Genomic DNA, 18,929 nt, shown 5'->3' with positions numbered 1-18,929 from the left:
AAGCGCTGCTCCTTCATCCTGACCAATTTAGCGTGACACCAAATAATGGCACTGGTTTCAAAATGGCAGGTTGAACACCAAGAAGCAAGCGAACATACTAAATAGCACCTTGGTCAATTTAAATACAACAACATTTTCAGGGATAATAATTTCAAGCCAGCATTTTAATTTAGAACGTTTCGCTAAAAAGGAGCATTAGCTGCTCCAGACTGAGAATACTTGGTTTACTGCAATGTCAACAAAATGGCAATTCTATGAAAGTATGTCAAAACAATTCCAAGACGTTTCAAGTACAAGAAATCAAAGCTGACAAATGTGTTTGATTCTGCAGGAAGATTTCATATTACACAGAAAAATGAGAGAGATGAAAGTATTTCCTGACTCACTTAAATAAAATTCTTTCCATCTCAGAATGGAGTGCACACAAATACAAAATATTTGTAAGGATCATAACTCACTGTTTACTATAAATAGAAAGTTCAGTAACATATCAAGTTACAGGTAGTACTGGTAAATAGAAATAAAATTTTATAATCCAAAGTTTCACTAGATTTGAACACAAAAAAAAAGTACATAGTTTTAAAAATAACCTATTAAAGATAAGCAATTATCAAAATTGTCATCTATCCTTGCAATTACATTCTCAAGCTTTCAAAAGCTTGCAGAAAGCCAGGGTGTGCAATGTATTTGTTTCCCTTTTTAAGGAATGGAATTAAAACAAGCCAAGCTTAGTAAAGCTTCCATATTTCACTGGTCAGTTACCTAATGAATAGCTAAAAGCCAACTTGTTTGATGGAGTTAAAAATCACAACACCAGGTTATAGTCCAACAGGTTTAATTGGAAACACACTGGTGAGCTTTTGGAGCGCCGCTCCTTGATGGAGGTACGCTTGCTACTCCTAACATTTCTTTCCCTGTTGCACCTCAAACTACATCATTGGAAAACAGATCCTGAATTTCACTGATGCCACCTAGCTCTCTCTCTACTGACTCCAATTGATCACAATGCTTATCTAACATCTGGCCATGAAAGACTGGACATTTCCTTCAATTATAAATTGGCAAGATTAAAGTCAGTCTTCCCAAAAACCTTCATTCCCTAATCACCAACTCAAACCGTTACCACGATCACTGTCCAAAATGAAACCAACTGGTCTCAACTTTGGAATTCTCCATATTCTGTGCGACCCTTGTCTCAGCTTCTAGCTCCATATTCCTTCCATCATCACAAACGATTACTCCTGCCATTGTTACAATCGCCATCAGTCGCTGAAATGTTTAAACTCCTGCCAGCTATAGACTTCTGATGAGAGGCGTACGCATTCACTTTATCACCACATTGCCAATAATAGTACTGCACATATCATATTACTTAAAATCACTTACAATGTATTGTTTTCACACATACAATTGATGGGAGGGAGGGATCGGGGGTGGGGGAGGAGAAGAAAGATGTGAAAATATACAAGTACTTGTCGTCCTTAAATAGTTCAGAAAAATGTGTTTTCCAAATGAAGGTTTGGACACTTAAAACAAAGAGCCACATGCACTGTTACAAAATACATGCAGCAAATTTAGAGAAACTACATACTGTACCACAAAAACTTAAAATTTATTTGTTGCCCAACCACTATTAGTTAAAATAAACACTGCTAACTGGCACTGGAAAAGGAAATTGATGTGAGCTTCAAAAGGTTTTAGTGATGACCTAGTATTAACATTTACTCTGTGCCATTTTAAGATTAACTTGCAGCAAAGATATAATACTGCTGCCAATTGAAGCTACTGGTAGGTATCTTACAGATCTGAAAGCATTGAAATGCAGTGATACTTGCTCCTCCTTCTGCTTTAAGCATTATTTCAATGGTGCCCTGTTAGATTCTGAAAAATAGGCACTAGCTGACTTATAGTTCTGAAAGCAGAATTGTACTTTCCAATTTTCTGCTACCCAATGAAGAAAAATGTAAGAATTAGAATCTGCCTACTAGATTTCACAGATTACAATGTATTGCAGAACATTTTTCTTGCCAATAGTAACACAAAACCAAGTATAAATCATCAAAGTTATTAGAAACTATACATGCCAAACAAGTTACTTTGTCTATCCAATAGGCTGTTTCTCGATGGGAAAGCAACATTCAATCTAACCATCTAACTACCTTATCAACTAGCAATTTAATGTTGTAACTAATTGAAGGAGTCAAAGACACCCACATTGATCTCCACATGGACACCATCAATAGCAATTCTGGCAAGTACAAATTGATTGTGCAGCTCATGGAAGGTTGATACTGTAGCACAAGTAATTACATGATAAAAGCTTGTCAAATCAGAGGATTATGTTTTTATGACCTCTGGAAACAAAATTCAATTTACATGCATTATCACAAAAAATTCTCCATTTTATTTTATCCTCAGGCCATATTCTCTTTCATCAAATGAGGGTGGCAGCATGGCTCAACGGTTAGCACTGCTGTCTCATAGCACCAGGGACCTAGGTTTGATTCCGCCCTTGGGCAACTACGCAAACTCCACATTCTCCCAGTGTCTGCATGGATTTCCCCCAGGTGCTCCAGTTGTTTCCTCCTACAATGCAGGTTAGGTGGATTGGCCATGCCAAAATTACCTAATGACCAGGAATACATAGGTTAGACGGATTATCCATGGGAAATGCAGGGTTACAGGGACAGGGTAAGGCGTTGGGTCTGAGTAGGATGCTCTTCAGACAGTTGGGCTGCACTTGAGCCAAATGGCCTGTTTCCACACTACTGGGATTCTATGATTCTATGACATTACTTCCATGATTATATCAATATCGCTCTTCAATCAGTATCCCGAATCGGAGAGCATTACAGCAAAACTCAACTAATTTCCCTTCCGCACATCTCAGGATGCTCAGCATTTGAATCAAAAAGTGCTGGAAACACAGCAGACTGAATCAGAAGCTGTTGGGAAATCAGACAAATTAATGCTTTGAGTGTGGAAAGGCATTTTGCCAGACAAAAATCAAAGCAGTACAGCTAAAATGTCAGGACAGATTACAGTGATTCATTCATCCTCTACAGCAAGATACTATTTTCAATTGTGCACAAAGTGTTAATCAAGTGTGTACTATCCCCTCCATGTATTACTTTTAAATTGGCTCTATAATTGCTTCTTTCCAATTTTGTTTTTGAATTAAGCAGTTTCCTCTCCAATCAGTATTTTCATGCATTTGCAGGTTTGTGTATTCATCCACTAAGGATGCTTCAGCTATCTTTTCAATAAAATTTATAAATTGGGAAAATCTTGTTCGCTCATTGGGTAAATGTTTCTTGTAAAAGCACGATAACAGATTAATTCACCCAAATCACATCTGTACGTGCTCTTTATTGGAGCATTCAAAGAATAATCCCATTGCTCTGTGCATTCCCTACAGCTTGGTCATCCTTTGCTAGGGTTAACAATTCATTCACCTTTCTTTTGTTGCATCCCTCAACCAGTGCCTTTGATAAAGCGTTTGCTGCTTTGACAACTCTTTGCATGAAACATTCTAACTACTCCCCTTATTATCAGCAATAAATTTTAAATGGATTGACCATAATTATTCACCACCAAACCAAAGGAAATACTTGTCCTTCTTCACAATATTAAGATCTTCATAATTCTAAAAACCTTAAACTCTCATGCTCTTCTGCTGTAATGGTCATTGAGAGTCATACAGTCAGAGCTGTACAGCATGGATAACAGACCCTGAATCCAACTCATCCATGCCGACCAGATATCCTAAAATCAATCAATCAATCTAGTCTCATTTGCCAGCATGTGGCCCGTATTCCTTTAAACTTTTCTTATTCATAGACCCATCCAGATAGCTTTTAAATAGGTTATAAAACTACCAGCCACCAGAACTTCCTCTGGCAGCTCATTCCATATACCACCACCCACTACAGGAAAATGTTGCACTTAGGCACCTTTTGAATCTCTTCCTTCTCACCTTAAACCTATGCCCTTTGGATTCCCCTACCCTGGGAAAAGACTTCAGCTTTTTACTTTAATTATGCCCCTCATGATTTTATAAAAGTCTATAAAAAGGTGACCCCCTCAGCCTCCAATGCTCTAGGGAAAGTAGCCCCAGCCTATTCAGCCTCTTCATATAGCTCAAATCCTCTAACCCTGGCAACATCCTCAATCTTTTCTGAACCCTTTCAAGATTCACAACCTCTCTCTTAAAGCGCTAACGTTGGACAATTTCTTATTGCTCATCGTTGATAAATCATTGCTCACATGGGATGGAAATATCAACAGACACTGATGAAACAGCTGACCTAGATCCATGCTGTAATTTCTACACATGAATTTATGTTGTGTTTACTCTGAATTGCCAGTGTGAATTTATTGCACATGCTCAGTATTTTGTCTTAAAACCATAAATAAAATGTCCTTCTACGGAGAGGATCTGCATCAAACTATAAAATCTTACAACACAGGAAACCTGTCCGTCCATCGTATGACCATCACCTTCAGGGAGCTATGGACCTGCACCCACTGTTCCCTCTGTATATCAATGCTCCCAAAGGTCTTGCCATTTACAGTTGACCATCCAAAAACGTGTCACCTCACTTATATGGATTAAACTCCATCTGTCACTTCTCTGCTCAAATTTCCAACTGGTCTACTTTGTCTGTAACCTTTGCTGAAGTTGTGGACATGAGGAGGTTATCAATTTCCATGTCATCTGCAAACTTATATATTAGAGGTCCCAGCAGTGATTCTTTTGGAACACCACTGGTCACAGACCTGCAGTCAGAAAAGTACACCTCCAAAAACTACTCCCTTCTTTCTCTTGAGCGTTTTTTAGGTAGGATCCGTTCCAGATCTGAAAAATCTTCCTACCTTTGTAACTACATCAAACTCCTGCTACCCTCACTATCTATGTAACCTTCCTCTATCACAACAGCAAAAGAAAACTCCCTACCTGAGCTACCGCCTCCAGATATTAGAATCCTCCTGGTCTCTGGACACCATCCAGAGATACCTTCCCTATCACATAATTTAGTCTCTACAATCCAAATAATGACTATGAACTCCTCCTGTCTCTAAAACACATTCAATCTCTGCAAACTCTCTCTAAGCATATAATCTCCTTCAGTCATGACAAACTTTTCCACCTTGAACCACCTCCAAACATGACTACATTATTTCCATAACCAACATGAGCTGCTATAGTCCTCCCTGTGCCAACCACGTCACATCCCTGCATATCTGTTTCTGTATAATGTTTTCCCATTCTTAAAATCCTCCCTATATCTGTCACCTGTTCCAGCCTCCATAGCTGTCACCATCTCGGTAAAACCTCCTCAAAATTTCTACAGCCCTCTGTATCACTACATTCCACCAGTCAATGCAACATCAGAGTATGGGGTGAATGCAGGAGCAGTGTACTGAATTAGATAATCAGTTGCAATCATATTGAATGATGTGGCAGGCTCATGTGGCCAAATGGCCAATACCTGTCCCTCTTTCCAGTGTTTCTCTTTAAAATCCCTAACTCCATAACCCCCTTCAGTCCCCACAACCCTCCCATCTGTGTCACCTAGTCCAGCTCTGACAGTGCTTCCTATCTCCTTCAAACCCTGGAACACCTCATATAGAATAGTACAGCACAGTATAGGACCTTCAGCCCTCAATGTTCAGCCCTTTTATCCTAGTGTAAGATCAGATCAACCTACATACCCTTCATTGTACTATCATTCCATGTGTGTATCCAATAGTCGCTTAAATATCCCTAATGCATCTGACTCTACAACCACTGCTGGCACTGCATTCCATGCACCCACCATTCTCGGTGTAAAAGCACCTACTTCTGACATCTCTCCTAGACCTTCCTCCAATCACCTTAAAATTATGCCCCCTCATGATCAACATTTCCACCATGGGAAAAGAAAAAGACTCTGGCTATCCACTCTATTTATGGCTCTCATCACTTTGTATCACTCTGTCTTCTATGACCAAGCTTTTACCGAACATGTCAACTCAGCATGGACCCCATCTGACTTAATCTTCTGGACTAGTCTACCAGGAGGACCTTATCCCCACGTGGACAACATCCACTACCCGAACCTCAATCATCTTCACTGAGTTTTCTGAGAATTAATCAGGTGTGAGAGACAAGGCATCCTCCGCACTAAGTAATGCTGACTATCCCTAAGAAGACCATGCTTCTCGAAATGTGAGTAAAGCCTGTCCTGAAGAATCGCTCCACGAAATTTCTGTACCACTGATGCAAGACTCACTACCATATGATTTCCTGGATTATCCCTGTTGCTCTTCTTAAACAAAGGAACAACACTGGTTATTCTCCAGTCTTCACTTGCAGCTAAAAGATAATAAAAAGCAATTTACTTCCTTGTCTTCTTCAGTATCCTGAGATAGGTACCAGGACCTAATGGGATCTATCTACCTTAAAATGTTTTTCAAGACAACCAACACATCCTGCTTCTTAGTATCAGGATGCTCCAGAATGTCAACATTGTTGTGGCTCTGTTCGCCGAGCTGGAAGTTTTTTTTTCGGTGAACAGAACCACAACAACGAGCATCCGAGCTACAAATCTTCGCACAAACTTTGAATGTCAACATGTGTCCTCCCTAATCTTACCATCATCCGTGTCCTTCCCCTTGGTGAAGACTGATGCAAAGTACTTATTAAAAAAGGATCTCACTCACTTCCTCTGGCTATCTGCATAAATTCCCTCCTTTGTCCTCTAATGGACCTACCCTTTCCCTAGCTACTCGCTTGTTCCTTATAGTTTGTACAAAATACCTTGCAATTATTCTTAAATCCTACTTTCCAAAGATATTTCATGGTACCTTCTAGCCTTCCTAACTTCAAAGCTTTTTTTTTATATACTCAAGGGCCTTGATTTCTGGTTCCTAAACGGTACATATGCTTTCTTTTTCACTAATTTTTCAATATCACTCATCACCCAAGGTTCCTGAATCTTGCCATTCTGATCTTTCTTTCGCCTCACAGGAAGAGGCTGGTCCTGAACTCTGGTCAACTAGCCTTTAGAAAATTCCCACATGTCAAATGTGGATTTACCTTCAAACAGCCACCCCAACCTAATTTCTCCAGGTCTTCCCTAACACTGTTGTAGTTAGCCTCCACCAACTTAGCACTTTCACTCAAGGTCTAGTCTTCTCCTTATCTATAACTGCAGGTAGCTCTATAACACCATAGTTGTATTCCAGCAAACTTTATTTAATAGAAAAATCACAACATAAATAATGGGGCCTATGGGAAAAGTGGGTTATGGGGGCAGAGCAGCAACAAAAATTATCACTCACTATTGCTAAAAAAAAAACCCCTTAAAAGTCTAACACAAAAGTATAACACAGTCTGAATGAAGGTATAAAATCATATTTCTCAATGAAACAAAAAGTAAATTTAACAGTACATTTAAAAAAATATTGTTAATGGAGGGACAGAGGGGTCATCATGGTGTGCAAGGTAGAATCTCTCATTCCTGTTAAGTGAGCTTAAGGAGAGAATTCATAAATTCTCTCCTTAAGCTCAAAAGGCTTTATAATATCTAGCTTCTCTTCCAGTGTGGCCTTGCTCTTGCGTTCACATGTGCAATTTTATCACCAGGGTGCTTCTTACTAACATTCTTGTCACTATGCACCTCCATTTTTTAAAATCAAAAACAGGGATAATCTAGAAGTAGTGTATCTTTCACTGGAAGCTGCTAAACGTATCTCTCACAGAAGCTGCTGACTGCAGCTGACATTAGCGCATGCGCAGAATGGCATGAAGACCGGAGCCAACATTGGCGTTCGCGCAGACCAAAGTGCTGGAACTGCGCTGTTGTGAACAGAGATAAGCGTTCTCAAAAATACCGTTCCTCAATTCCTCAGCAATATTACAATCAAATCGCCCGTTATCTGAGAACTACACCCATCTTAAAACTTATAGAATTACAGTTTATATTGGTGAAATGTCTCATTCCCTTTCCCAATACCGCAAAGGTGTCCTTTAAGACTTTTCCAAATCTATTTTGATAATTGTGATTTAATCTCTTTCCAATATCCTTGCTGCCAATACGTTCCAGATTATAACTTACTGTATAATTATCAATGAACTTGTGGGTACCATAGTTACTTTGTCTGTACATTATCAAGTCACTACAGGCACTGCCTGGGATGACTTCCTAAGCAGAGTGAGAATAATGCATGACCCAAAAGGATTACTCACAATTTGTTAGATTGGCAATGTTAAATCAGCCACTTTCCAGACATCATATAAGTAATACATATAAATGAATGGTCTTCCATCTTACTGCCCTCACAGTATATACTGTCAACTTTGCTTCTACATATTAAAAAAAATGTACACCCAACATTTTCACCTGTCAGATCAACATCTTTGGCATAAGGAGCTAGACAAGCATCTCACATGAAAATTTATATACCTTCACCTAATCTCAACACATACTCAACAGGGTCACGAGACAGCAATTAGAATTTGAAATGCTTGGTGCATCTTCCTTTTCCCTAATACGGAGATCGGCCCTTGAGCTGTTCAGGGAGAAGTGGGCACCGTAGGGAGTGGAGTACTTTATCTCCCCCTCCAACTCTATTTTGATTTAACCCCTACCCTTCCTTTCACTTTTTTGATCACACAGCATTGCCCATCCGGGTGTCTCCTTTCTTCCTGGTGGTGGAAATTGAGTAAAGATTTGTACACCTGTTGCCTTTCACTGTGTCTCACACCTCAACACACACCACATGGGTGATGGGGAAAATATAAGCGGTACCGCAGTTAGGGGGTAGTGTCAGGGTAAGGGTCAGGGGGGAAAAAAAACCAGGAGATTTAGAATCTCGCCAGTTTAGGGTGCTGCACTGAAAAAGAGAAAAAAAATTACCAGGAGATTCAGAGTCTCCTCAGTTTTGGGCACTGACTCTTAAAAAAAATACAGGAGATCGGATGCCGTTTGTAGCACCTCGATCTATACAGGTAATCACCTAATGGGACAAGTCAAGAATTGAATTTGGGAAATTACTGATCTGTGGTTCAATTTCCCATCAGGTGGTGCATTCAATGACTCAGTACTACACCATGTGGTATACATACAGACTCTAAATACTAGCGGTATAAGGCATGGACATTTTTCAACATAGATTGAAACACATGTGTGAACAGGAACACTTGGGAGAAGTTTGCATATTTGCATTTTAAACACTATCTGTAGAATGTTAAACCAGCAGAAAATAATTTTTCCCGCAAAAGAAGCCAGTCTTTTTAAGAAGAGCATAAACATCTATAACACATCCCTTAAAGTCCACCATGGATGCCATACCCTTCATTAGAATCTAATGTAAAAAACATTCCAATTCACACTGTAACACATGGAGGAAAGGTGAACATTAATAGACAAATTAAGCCAATTGTCATCTACAGCAGCACTATTCCATAAGGTACTTCCACGGTTATTTTCTCCTTTGGCAAGCGTACAACGATGATTTCTACATCATAAGAGCAACAACTGATGAGAGTATATCTCCATCACACTTAAATTATTCCGATTAAGCAGCTCTTCTTGTATCTTTACTGGCTGACTGATGTCCTGTAACCAGGTTGTTATCAACGATTTAGGATTACAAAGCAAGATCTTTACAGAGCAGTTATTGGTGTAATGATACCCAGACTGGGACAGGGAGGGACAGAGTATACAGACACTAAACAGCAGTAAATACAGTCAGGCGGGGGGGGGTTGGAGGTGTAATGAAAGACCAAATTAATGGCTCTTAACTTGAATGCACATAGAGAGTCATAGGTATGGGTAGCACAGTGGTTAGCACTGCTGCCTCACAGCACCAGAGACCTGGGATCAATTCCCACCTCGGGCAACTGTCTGTGTGGAGTTTGCACATTCTCTGTTTGCGTGGGTTTCCCCCGGGTGCTCCGGTTTCCTCCCAGGTTCGGTGAATTGGCCATGCTAAATTGCCCGTAGTGTTAGGTGAAGGGGTAAATGTAGGGGAATGGGTGTGGGTGGGAAACAGACCCTTCGGTCCAACCCGTCCATGCCGGCCAGATGTCCCAACCCAGTCTAGTCCCACCTGCCAGCACCCGGCCCATATCCCTCCAAACTCTTCCTATTCATATACCCATCCAAATGTCTCTTAAATGTTCCAATTGTACCAGCCTCCACCACTTCCTCTGGCAGCTCATTCTATACCCGTACCACTCTGAAAAAGTTGCCCCTTAGGTCTCTTTTATATCTTTCCCCTCTCACCATAAACCTGTGCTCTCTAGTTCTGGACTCCCCGACCCCAGGGAAAAGACTTTGCCTATTTACCCTATCCATGCCCCTCAATTTTGTAAACTTCTGTAAAGGTCACCCCTCAGCCTCCGACGATCCGGAGAAAACAGCCCCAGCCTGTTCAGCCTCTCCTTATAGCTCAAATCCTCCAACCTTGGCAACATCCTTGTCAATCTTTTCTGAACCCTTTCAGGTTTCACAACATCTTTCAGACAGGAAGGAGGTCAGAATTGCATGCAATATCCCAACAGTAGTCTAACCAATGTCCTGTACAGCCGCAACATGACCTCCCAACTCCTCACATATTTGGAATAAAGTGAATTAACAGGTTAAATACAGGTTAATGGATATGATCTTACAACCATTATAGAGACATGGTTACAAGGAGAGCAAAGCTGCAATACAAATATTTGTGGTTATTGACTTTGAGAGCTAGGAAAAAAAGGGTAGTGGGATAGTACAAGTAGAGTAGAAAGAAATGATCTTTGATCAGAAGGCACAGAATCCATATAGGTGAAGGTAAGGGCAAAAGGCACATAAGACAGACAGCGATAAGAATATTCTATACATCCCCTAACAATAGCTATATGGATGGACACAAAATCAGGAGATAATGAAGGTCTGTACATTAATCAGTAGCAATTTCAAGCTTCATGTAGATTGGGAGAGTCAGGTTAGTAGAGGGAACCCTGAGAAACAATTCAGAGTGTAAAAGTTGTGGAAACAGTCAGAGATTAGGCTATTTTGGATTTTGTGATGTGCAGTGAGGCAGGTTTAATAAACCATATCAGAATGGAAGAGATTCCCTAGAAAACAGTGACCAAAACATGGCAAGATTTAGCAATCAGTTTGAGAGTGAGGAGCTTAGGTTGGAAACATCTGCCAAACATAAATATGGGTTAGACTTATAAAGAAAAGAGTATAGAGTTGGTTGGAATAGACTGGTAAATGAGTTTACAGCAACAAAAAAAGTTGAGAAACAATGGCAGATTTCTAAAAAACAACTCATGGCTCACAGCAAAGGTATATTATAGTGAGAAAGAAAGAAGGATTCTAGAAAGTGGGTAACTCAACTAAGTTGAAGATAGCATCAAATTGAAACATACAATGTGGCAAAGATTACTGGTAAACTAGGGAATTGGGAAAGTTTTAAAAACCGATACAAAACATTTTGAGGGCAAGCTTTAAGTAATATCAAGATGGACAGTAACAGCTTTTCTTCAAATATCTGAAAAAGAAAGAGGGGAGCCAAAGTGATCATAGGCCCATTAGAGAATGAAGCTGGGGAAATAATAATGGGGAACCAAGAAATTGCAGAGGGACTGAATAAACAGATTGTGTCTGTTTTTATAGTAGAAAACACTACCAGCTTTCCAATGTTAGTGAATAACTGGGAGGCAAAAAAGAAGAAAGGAAATAAATGTAATAACTATCACTGGAGAAGACACGCTCAGGAAATTAATGGGGCTAAAGGCCAGTCTCCTGGTCCTGACAGGATGGATCTAGGATATTAAAGGAAGTAGCTACAGAGATAGTGGATGGACTGTTAGCAATCCTCCAGGATTCCTCAAATTCTGGAAAAATTCCAGAGGAATAGAAAACTGCAAAAGCACCACCTTTATGTTAAAAGAAAAAGAGGAGACAAAAAAAGGGGAACTACATGCCAGTTAACCCAACATCTGTTATTGAGAAAAATTTCAAGAGTCTGTTGTACAGAACGTGACAACACAACAGTTAGAAATACATAATATGATCAAGCAAAGTCAGCATGCCTTAATGAAGGACAAATGTGGCCTGATAAATTTAATTAAATGCTTTGAGGTAACAACCAGGTTGAAAAAGGAACAGTGGATGTAATAGATTTGGATTTTCAGAACGTGTTTGACAAGGTGTTGACATTAGACTACATTGGAAGAGAGTTCAGGACCAAGTGGCATAGTCTCAGAGTAAGGGAATGCACACTTAAGACCAGGAAGAGGAGGAATTTCTTCTATTGGCAGTGAATTGGTGGAATTTGTGATTTATATAAATCTTGAATATGCTTAGTTTTTTTTAACATCAGTAAGGAATCAAGAATTATAGGGAAGAAGCAAGAATGTGGAATTGTGGATTAGTAGACCAGCCATGATCTCATGGACCTGCCAAGCTGACTCGATGGTTGGAAAGGCCTGTTTATGCTCCTATACTTTATGAACTTATAGCTCATCGTGGGGCCATACCTTATCTGCGCCAATCTTTGGTGAAATCCCTCATGTGTATATGTTTCTTTTCCTGTACATGACAGAAGCTGCTTCTACCGAAGATGAATGAAAACAGTGGTGAAAATACTGCAGATAATGGAAAATTTGAAATAAAACTGCATGGCTATAGTCAGCAGACCTGGCAGTATTACACAAAAGACAGACAAGATCAATCTGAAATGTTAAATGTCAAAAGATATTCAATCAAATGCTCAAGAATTGCATCCCTAATTGCCAAATAGAAGTTTGTATGAGCCACCTTCTTTAACTGCCAATGTCTAAATGTTCTAGGTTTATGCAACAGTTATTAGGTACCAACCCTCAGGCTTTTGACTCAGTGACAAACAGGAACTACAATTTATTTAAGTCAGAAAGACTGATTTGGAAGGCGATATTCCATCTGATGAAATTATGCTTCTAGTTGGAAGCAGACATAGTTTTCAAAGGCAATGAAGAAAAGCATTTGGCGATCGCTACAATGAATCTTGTATATAGTATACACTATTGTCACTGATGATATAGGGAGATGTTTCCAGACTTGAATTGCTAGCTACATTTTCTGTTTCTGTTTGTGAAAAATCACATCCTTAGTCTGAAATTCTTCATTCATTTTAAATCAATGTAAATACACTGGAGTTTACTCAATTTCCCAATATACCCTCCACCCACAAAACAGCAAGGTATTCCTACAACTTATCACTTCACTCAGAAAATGGATATCATTATATCGCTTACCTCTAATTGATTTAATTTATGAGGTTGAGAGCCAGCTTCCTCAATACAACTGCACGGCTTACATGACCCTTTTAGCCAGTGTTAGGCAAGAATCTCCCACACTGCTGTGGGTCCAGAGTAATGTATATGTCAGACCAGGTACAGATAGCAAAATTCCTTCCATAAAGTACATTTGTGTACACATGATATCTTACAATTGTGATTATTACTGGTATTAGTCCTTTTTTTGCAAACCTAACTTCAGTAATTGAATTTAAATTTTCCAGCCATCCCATTGGGATTTGAAGTCATTTAATCAAATAGTCCAGGCTTCCAGTTTACTAGTCCATAAATTTAGCTACCTTTCTCAGTAGTACTTATAAAACTCACTTTTCAACAACCACAATGGGGCATTCACATGCAAATCCCTCTTCTGTATTAATATGTTGTGTAACTGTTTATCCAAAATTACAAGCCACATCTTTTTATAGATCACTTCAAAAATGAACACCTACTTTTAAAAACTGCATTTAAAAACACATATTTACGTTGACGGATTACATGGTCTTTTGTTTCTTGTCAATAAACGTCGAGGTTATTCAAGAATGCCCCCAAAACACAGCTGTGAACTAAAAGCACAAAAGTAATTTCAAAAGGAGGAGTAATCAAATTCGAAATTACAGTCAAATTTAGGAGCGCAGAAACTCACACTGTATAGTTAATCAATAGAAATAGAAACGAATTTAAGGTATCACAAGTTTCCTGTCTTTAGGATCCAAGTAATCACATTAATTCTGACATAAATACAGCCTAGTTAAATACAGTCAACAATTCGACTTGTTTGAATGAGTTCACAATCAAATCGTTCCGATTATATAAATCTCACGACGCACTGTTACTTACATGTGACAGAATGCTGATCCTACAAATACAGCATTAAAAACGGCTGTTACAAATGTAACCACTGTAACTAATTCTTGAAAATACGATTACAAAACCAGATCAGTTTTTGCGGGTCAAAAAAAAGAAACAGACGCAGAATAGAGCCAAGCAAGGGGTCAACGTCACGCCAATAATAATGCCCTGCAGGACCAGCAGTGCGCCAGCCCCGCGCTCCCTGGGAATACTTCAGCGTCCTTTTGCTTGGTTACAGCCGCCTGTTGTCAGCAGCGGCCGAGAGCCGGAGCGGGGCCGCCGCCGAGCAACACTCCCAGCGGAGAGGACAAGCTTCGGGGAGACTCTTTCTCTCTAACCCTGCTCCTCCTAGACCCCAACTTACACAGTTATATGGCCAGCCCCTCGCACCACCACGGGGTCCGGAGTATATCGGATCAAATGTTCATCTATCACCACCCGCTCGTCCTCCTCGTCCAGCTCATATATCGTATCGAAGTCGGCCATGTTGCTCCTGAGGGGCACGGCCGTCCCCGCGTCTGCGCACGTCCCGGCCCCGCTGACGTCACAAGCACCGCCTGCCGCCTTGACGGCCACGTGCTGATTAGCCTGGAGCAGCAGCAGCCAACGTGGGCTAGGCTGTATTGGTAGGAGAAAGTGAGGGCTGCAGATCAGAGTCTGGATTAGAGTGGTGCTGGAAAAGCACAGCAGGTCAGGCAACATCCGAGGAGCAGGAGAATCAACGTTTCGGGCAAGAGTCTTTCATCAGGGTATACATTACATTGGGATATGGTGGGCTGCAGGAGGATATCCTGGGCTAGGGTGGGCTGCAGTGGTATACAGTGGGCTAAGATGGGCTGCCTTGGTGTACCAGTGGGCTAGGGTGGGCTGCATTGTTATAGACTGGGCTAAAGCAGGCTGCAATGGCATATCCTGGGCTATAACAGGCTGCATTGGTATATCCTAAACTAGGGAAAGCTGCATTGGTATACACTGGGCAAAGATGAGCTGCACTGGGGTATCCTTGGCTAGGGAAAGCTGCACTGGAATATGCTAGGCTAGGGAAGGCTGCACTGGGATAGCCTGGGCTAGGGAAGGCTGCACTGGGATAGCCTGGGCCAGGGAAGGCTGCACTGGGATATCCTGGGCTAGGGAAGACTGCATTGGTATACACTGAGCTAGGGTGGGCTTCAGTGGGATACCATGGGTTGGAGTGGGTTACATTGGTATAGACTGGGCTAGGATGGGTTACAGTGGGATATCCTGAGCTGCATTGGGATACACTAGTCTAAGGTGGGCTGAACTAGGATATCCTGGGCTAGGGTAGGCTGCATTGGTATAGACTTGGCTAGAATGGGGAGGGCTAAACTGGGATACACTAGGCAAAATAGAGCTGCACTTGAATCGAGTGGGTTGTACCAAGATGGACGAGGCTAGAATAGGGTGAGCAAGAGTGAGGTGGACTGGGAAGAGACTGGGCTGGAAAGGGGTTGTCCAGACTAAATTGGTTTTGACTGGGCCGGACTAGGTTAGGCTGGGTTGGGCTGGGGTAGACTGGGTTAGGCTGGGCCGGACTGGGTTAGGCTGGGCTGGACTGGGGTAGATTGGGTTAGGCTGGGCCAGACTGGACTGAATGGGATATACAGGATTAGGGTGGGCTGGATTGGACTGATCTAGAGTGGGGAGGTCTGGACTAGGTTAGAAAAGGCTAGAGTAGGAAGGACTAGGCTGAGATGGACTGGACTAGACTGATTTGGACTTGGAGGGTTTGACTGTTTTAGTCACCATATTTAAGTATGGATCTATAGGCATTGACCTCAGGTCAAAAGCAATTCACTGAGCTGATTCCTGGGATGAAAGGATAGACTTATGAAGAACAGCTGAACAGGTTAGAATAATGAGGGTGATCTTAGTGAAACATACAAGATTTTGAGGGATCTTGAAAGGGTAGCTATTAAGATATTTCCACTAGTTGGGGACGCTTGAACTTGCAGACATAACTACAGAATAAAAGATCAGTCATCTAAAGCAGATGTGGAAAAATTTCTTCTGTTGCAGGATATTGAACATCTGGAATTTTCCACCCCACAAAGTTATGGAGGCTAGATCACCGGAAGTATTTAAAGACCAGCTGGATAGACTTTTGAAGTTTTGGGAAGTTGCGGGCTGTGAGAAAAGAATTGAGGCTTGCGGCAGATCAGCCATGATTTTGTTGAATGGTAGGGCAAGCTTGAGGGACTGAATATCTGACACATGCTTGTATTTCATCTTGTGATTACTGTTTTATTTATCTGACAAGCTTGCTTTGTTTCTTCCCTTGTATTCCATCCAACCAAACTGTTACTGTTAGATGGCCTGTACACCATCTTACTATCACAAGTGACTTACTCATGCTCAATTGCTACCTGCAATTGGAGGGCAGAGAGAGGAGTTGAGTGATAATCTCAGACCCTCCATGTGGTTCAGGCTCCTTACTAGTGTCTGGTAGGAAAATGAGGGTCTGGGACTGCATTTTGGACAAGGCACAGGGTAGGGTGGAATACAGGAGGGAATGCCATTGTGGGGCGGTGCCTCCAGTTACCTCTGTGGATTTGGAAGGAATCCCCATTTTCACTGGCCGGTAATAACAGGGACAGTTCTGCGGGGGTATAAATCAGGCACTGGTAAATCAGAGTGATGGCAGGATGGGACCTTTAAGTGGGAATTCACAGAAATTCAGCAGTGTTAAATTTCCTCCTGGTGATCGGACATAATGGCAGCATAATCAGTAGCAATAAGAATGCGGCTCCTCCCAGTGATCGATGGGAGATTCACAGGCTGACCTACACTCCTGACTGTAGCTAGGCCCGGGTGCCTACATCGGTAACTGAGCATTCCAAACAACTTTATGGAGATAAGACTTTAGACTAAGATTCTGACGACTAACCTTTTGGCTCTTTTTAAAATGTTTCTTGTTTTATAAAATTCTAGATTTGTAATCAAGATGGCACCGGAGAATGGTGACTCTGTATACTTTCCACTATACTTACGTATTCCTACACTTGAGTACACGTGACAATAAAATCTAATTCCGATTTTAATTCTATGCAAATAATCATCCATTAGTCTCTTGAATGCCTCATTTGAACCTTCCCCCACTGTATTCCCAGGCAGTGCATTCTATACCTGAACTACTTGCTGTGTGTAAAAAAAATTCATGTCACCCTTGCTTCATTTGCACATAATTTAGAATCTATGCCCTCTCTGTTTAATTGTTTCAATTGGATCATAAGCTACTTGGTGGCCCACTATCTCTACCCCCTACCTCCCCCCCACTATTTGTGAAAGATTAACAAAGCATATCTGAATGAACCGCTAGTGGGTTTGCTGTCCATTGCACAGCACTCTACATTATGCATCCACACACCTGCTTTCCCACCTTTGGGAAAGTCCAGCCAATTGTGTGCTGTGCTGATCTCCATATTTAAGGGATTATGTACTTTTATTGAGATAATAAAATGAAATTTACTGGGATGAGTGAGTTGCCCTATGATAGAGAGGCCAAGTAAATTGGATACATGTTCTCTGAAGAATGAAACGATCTTGTTGAAGCATGCAAGATTCTGAAAGGGTTTGGCAGGTTGATACGAGCACTTATTGTCCCTGGCTGTGGAACATAAAGGCACATTCTCAGGATAAAAGGTTGATTACTTTGGACTAAGATGAGGATACATTGTTTTATTCAGAGAGTTGTGAATCTTTGGAATTCTCTGCCTCCACGAGTTGTCCATGCTCCATCAATGAATATGTTGAAGTTGGAGGTGTAAGGTAGTCTCGGGGAATTCCACGGTGTGGTAAGCATGCAGGAGAGTGGTGTTTGAACCAAAAATCAGCTATATTCATCTTGCATGATAAAATAGTTCAATGGGTGGTAAGATTTATCTCTGCTTCTTTTAAAAAGAAAATTGTTTGTCATTGTGCATAATAGGTGGTAGTTGGAGTCAGGCACATGTTACTAAAGTCTGACCATTTCCTGCTGAAGGATCAAAAGAGAAGAAAAGGGTAAGCAGAGTTCAGTGTACATTCCACTGGCTATTGATCCAGAGATTTGTGAATATTTCAATGTGGAGCTTTTTCAATTTAAGTATTGCCAAGGTTTGCATATTACTGCGGGAAAGAAAAACAAATGAGTAAACGAAAGCACCTAATGTTTCATTTGACATAGGAGGAGAAGCTACTTGTGAAAATTACTGCATTTTGCATTCAGCAGACCTTTTAGCTGCATTGATTTCTATCAGTAATCAGATTAGCAGTGCACATTTTTGAGCACTGAGTGAATATTTGGCTACGATATGCCTGAAGTTTGTATTGTCTGCTTGTTCTCAAGGCTCATGCATGAATAACCCCTATTTGGAAGAGATACTGAAGGATACTTGGCACCTATAGAACCATAGCTGAAAATGTGTTGCTGGAAAAGCGCAGCAGGTCAGGCAGCATCCAGGGAACAGGAGAATCGACGTTTCGGGCATAAGCCCTTCTTCAGGAATGAGGAAAGTTTGTCCAGCAGGCTAAGATAAAAGGTAGGGAGGAGGGACTTGGGGGAGGGGCGTCGGAAATGCGATAGGTGGAAAGAGGTCAAGGTGAGGGTGATAGGTCAGACTGGGGTGGGGGCGGAGAGGTCAGGAAGAAGATTGCAGGTTAGGAAGGCGGTACTGCGTGCGATGGATTTGACCGAGACCTGTCCCCACCAGTACTGTACCCCAGTGTTACACAGTCACATACCTGTTCCCCCAAGTTCTGT

At 41.2% G+C, this 18,929-nt stretch overlaps 1 protein-coding gene across 1 annotated transcript in view; it reads right to left on the bottom strand.

The window, feature by feature from the left end:
* Nucleotides 1–14,705, bottom strand: part of chic1 (cysteine-rich hydrophobic domain 1) — a 57,200-nt gene extending 42,495 nt beyond the window's left edge. Inside the window, exon 1 of the mRNA XM_043704906.1 lies at nt 14,535–14,705. Coding sequence (XP_043560841.1) covers nt 14,535–14,656 — 122 coding nt within the window. The 5' untranslated portion in view covers nt 14,657–14,705. The remainder of the gene's footprint in view (nt 1–14,534) is intronic.
* Nucleotides 14,706–18,929: the final 4,224 nt, after the last annotated feature.

Source organism: Chiloscyllium plagiosum, chromosome 15, assembly GCF_004010195.1.
Source record: "Chiloscyllium plagiosum isolate BGI_BamShark_2017 chromosome 15, ASM401019v2, whole genome shotgun sequence".
Lineage (NCBI taxonomy): Eukaryota > Metazoa > Chordata > Chondrichthyes > Orectolobiformes > Hemiscylliidae > Chiloscyllium > Chiloscyllium plagiosum.
This window is presented reverse-complemented; position numbering and strand designations above follow the sequence as displayed.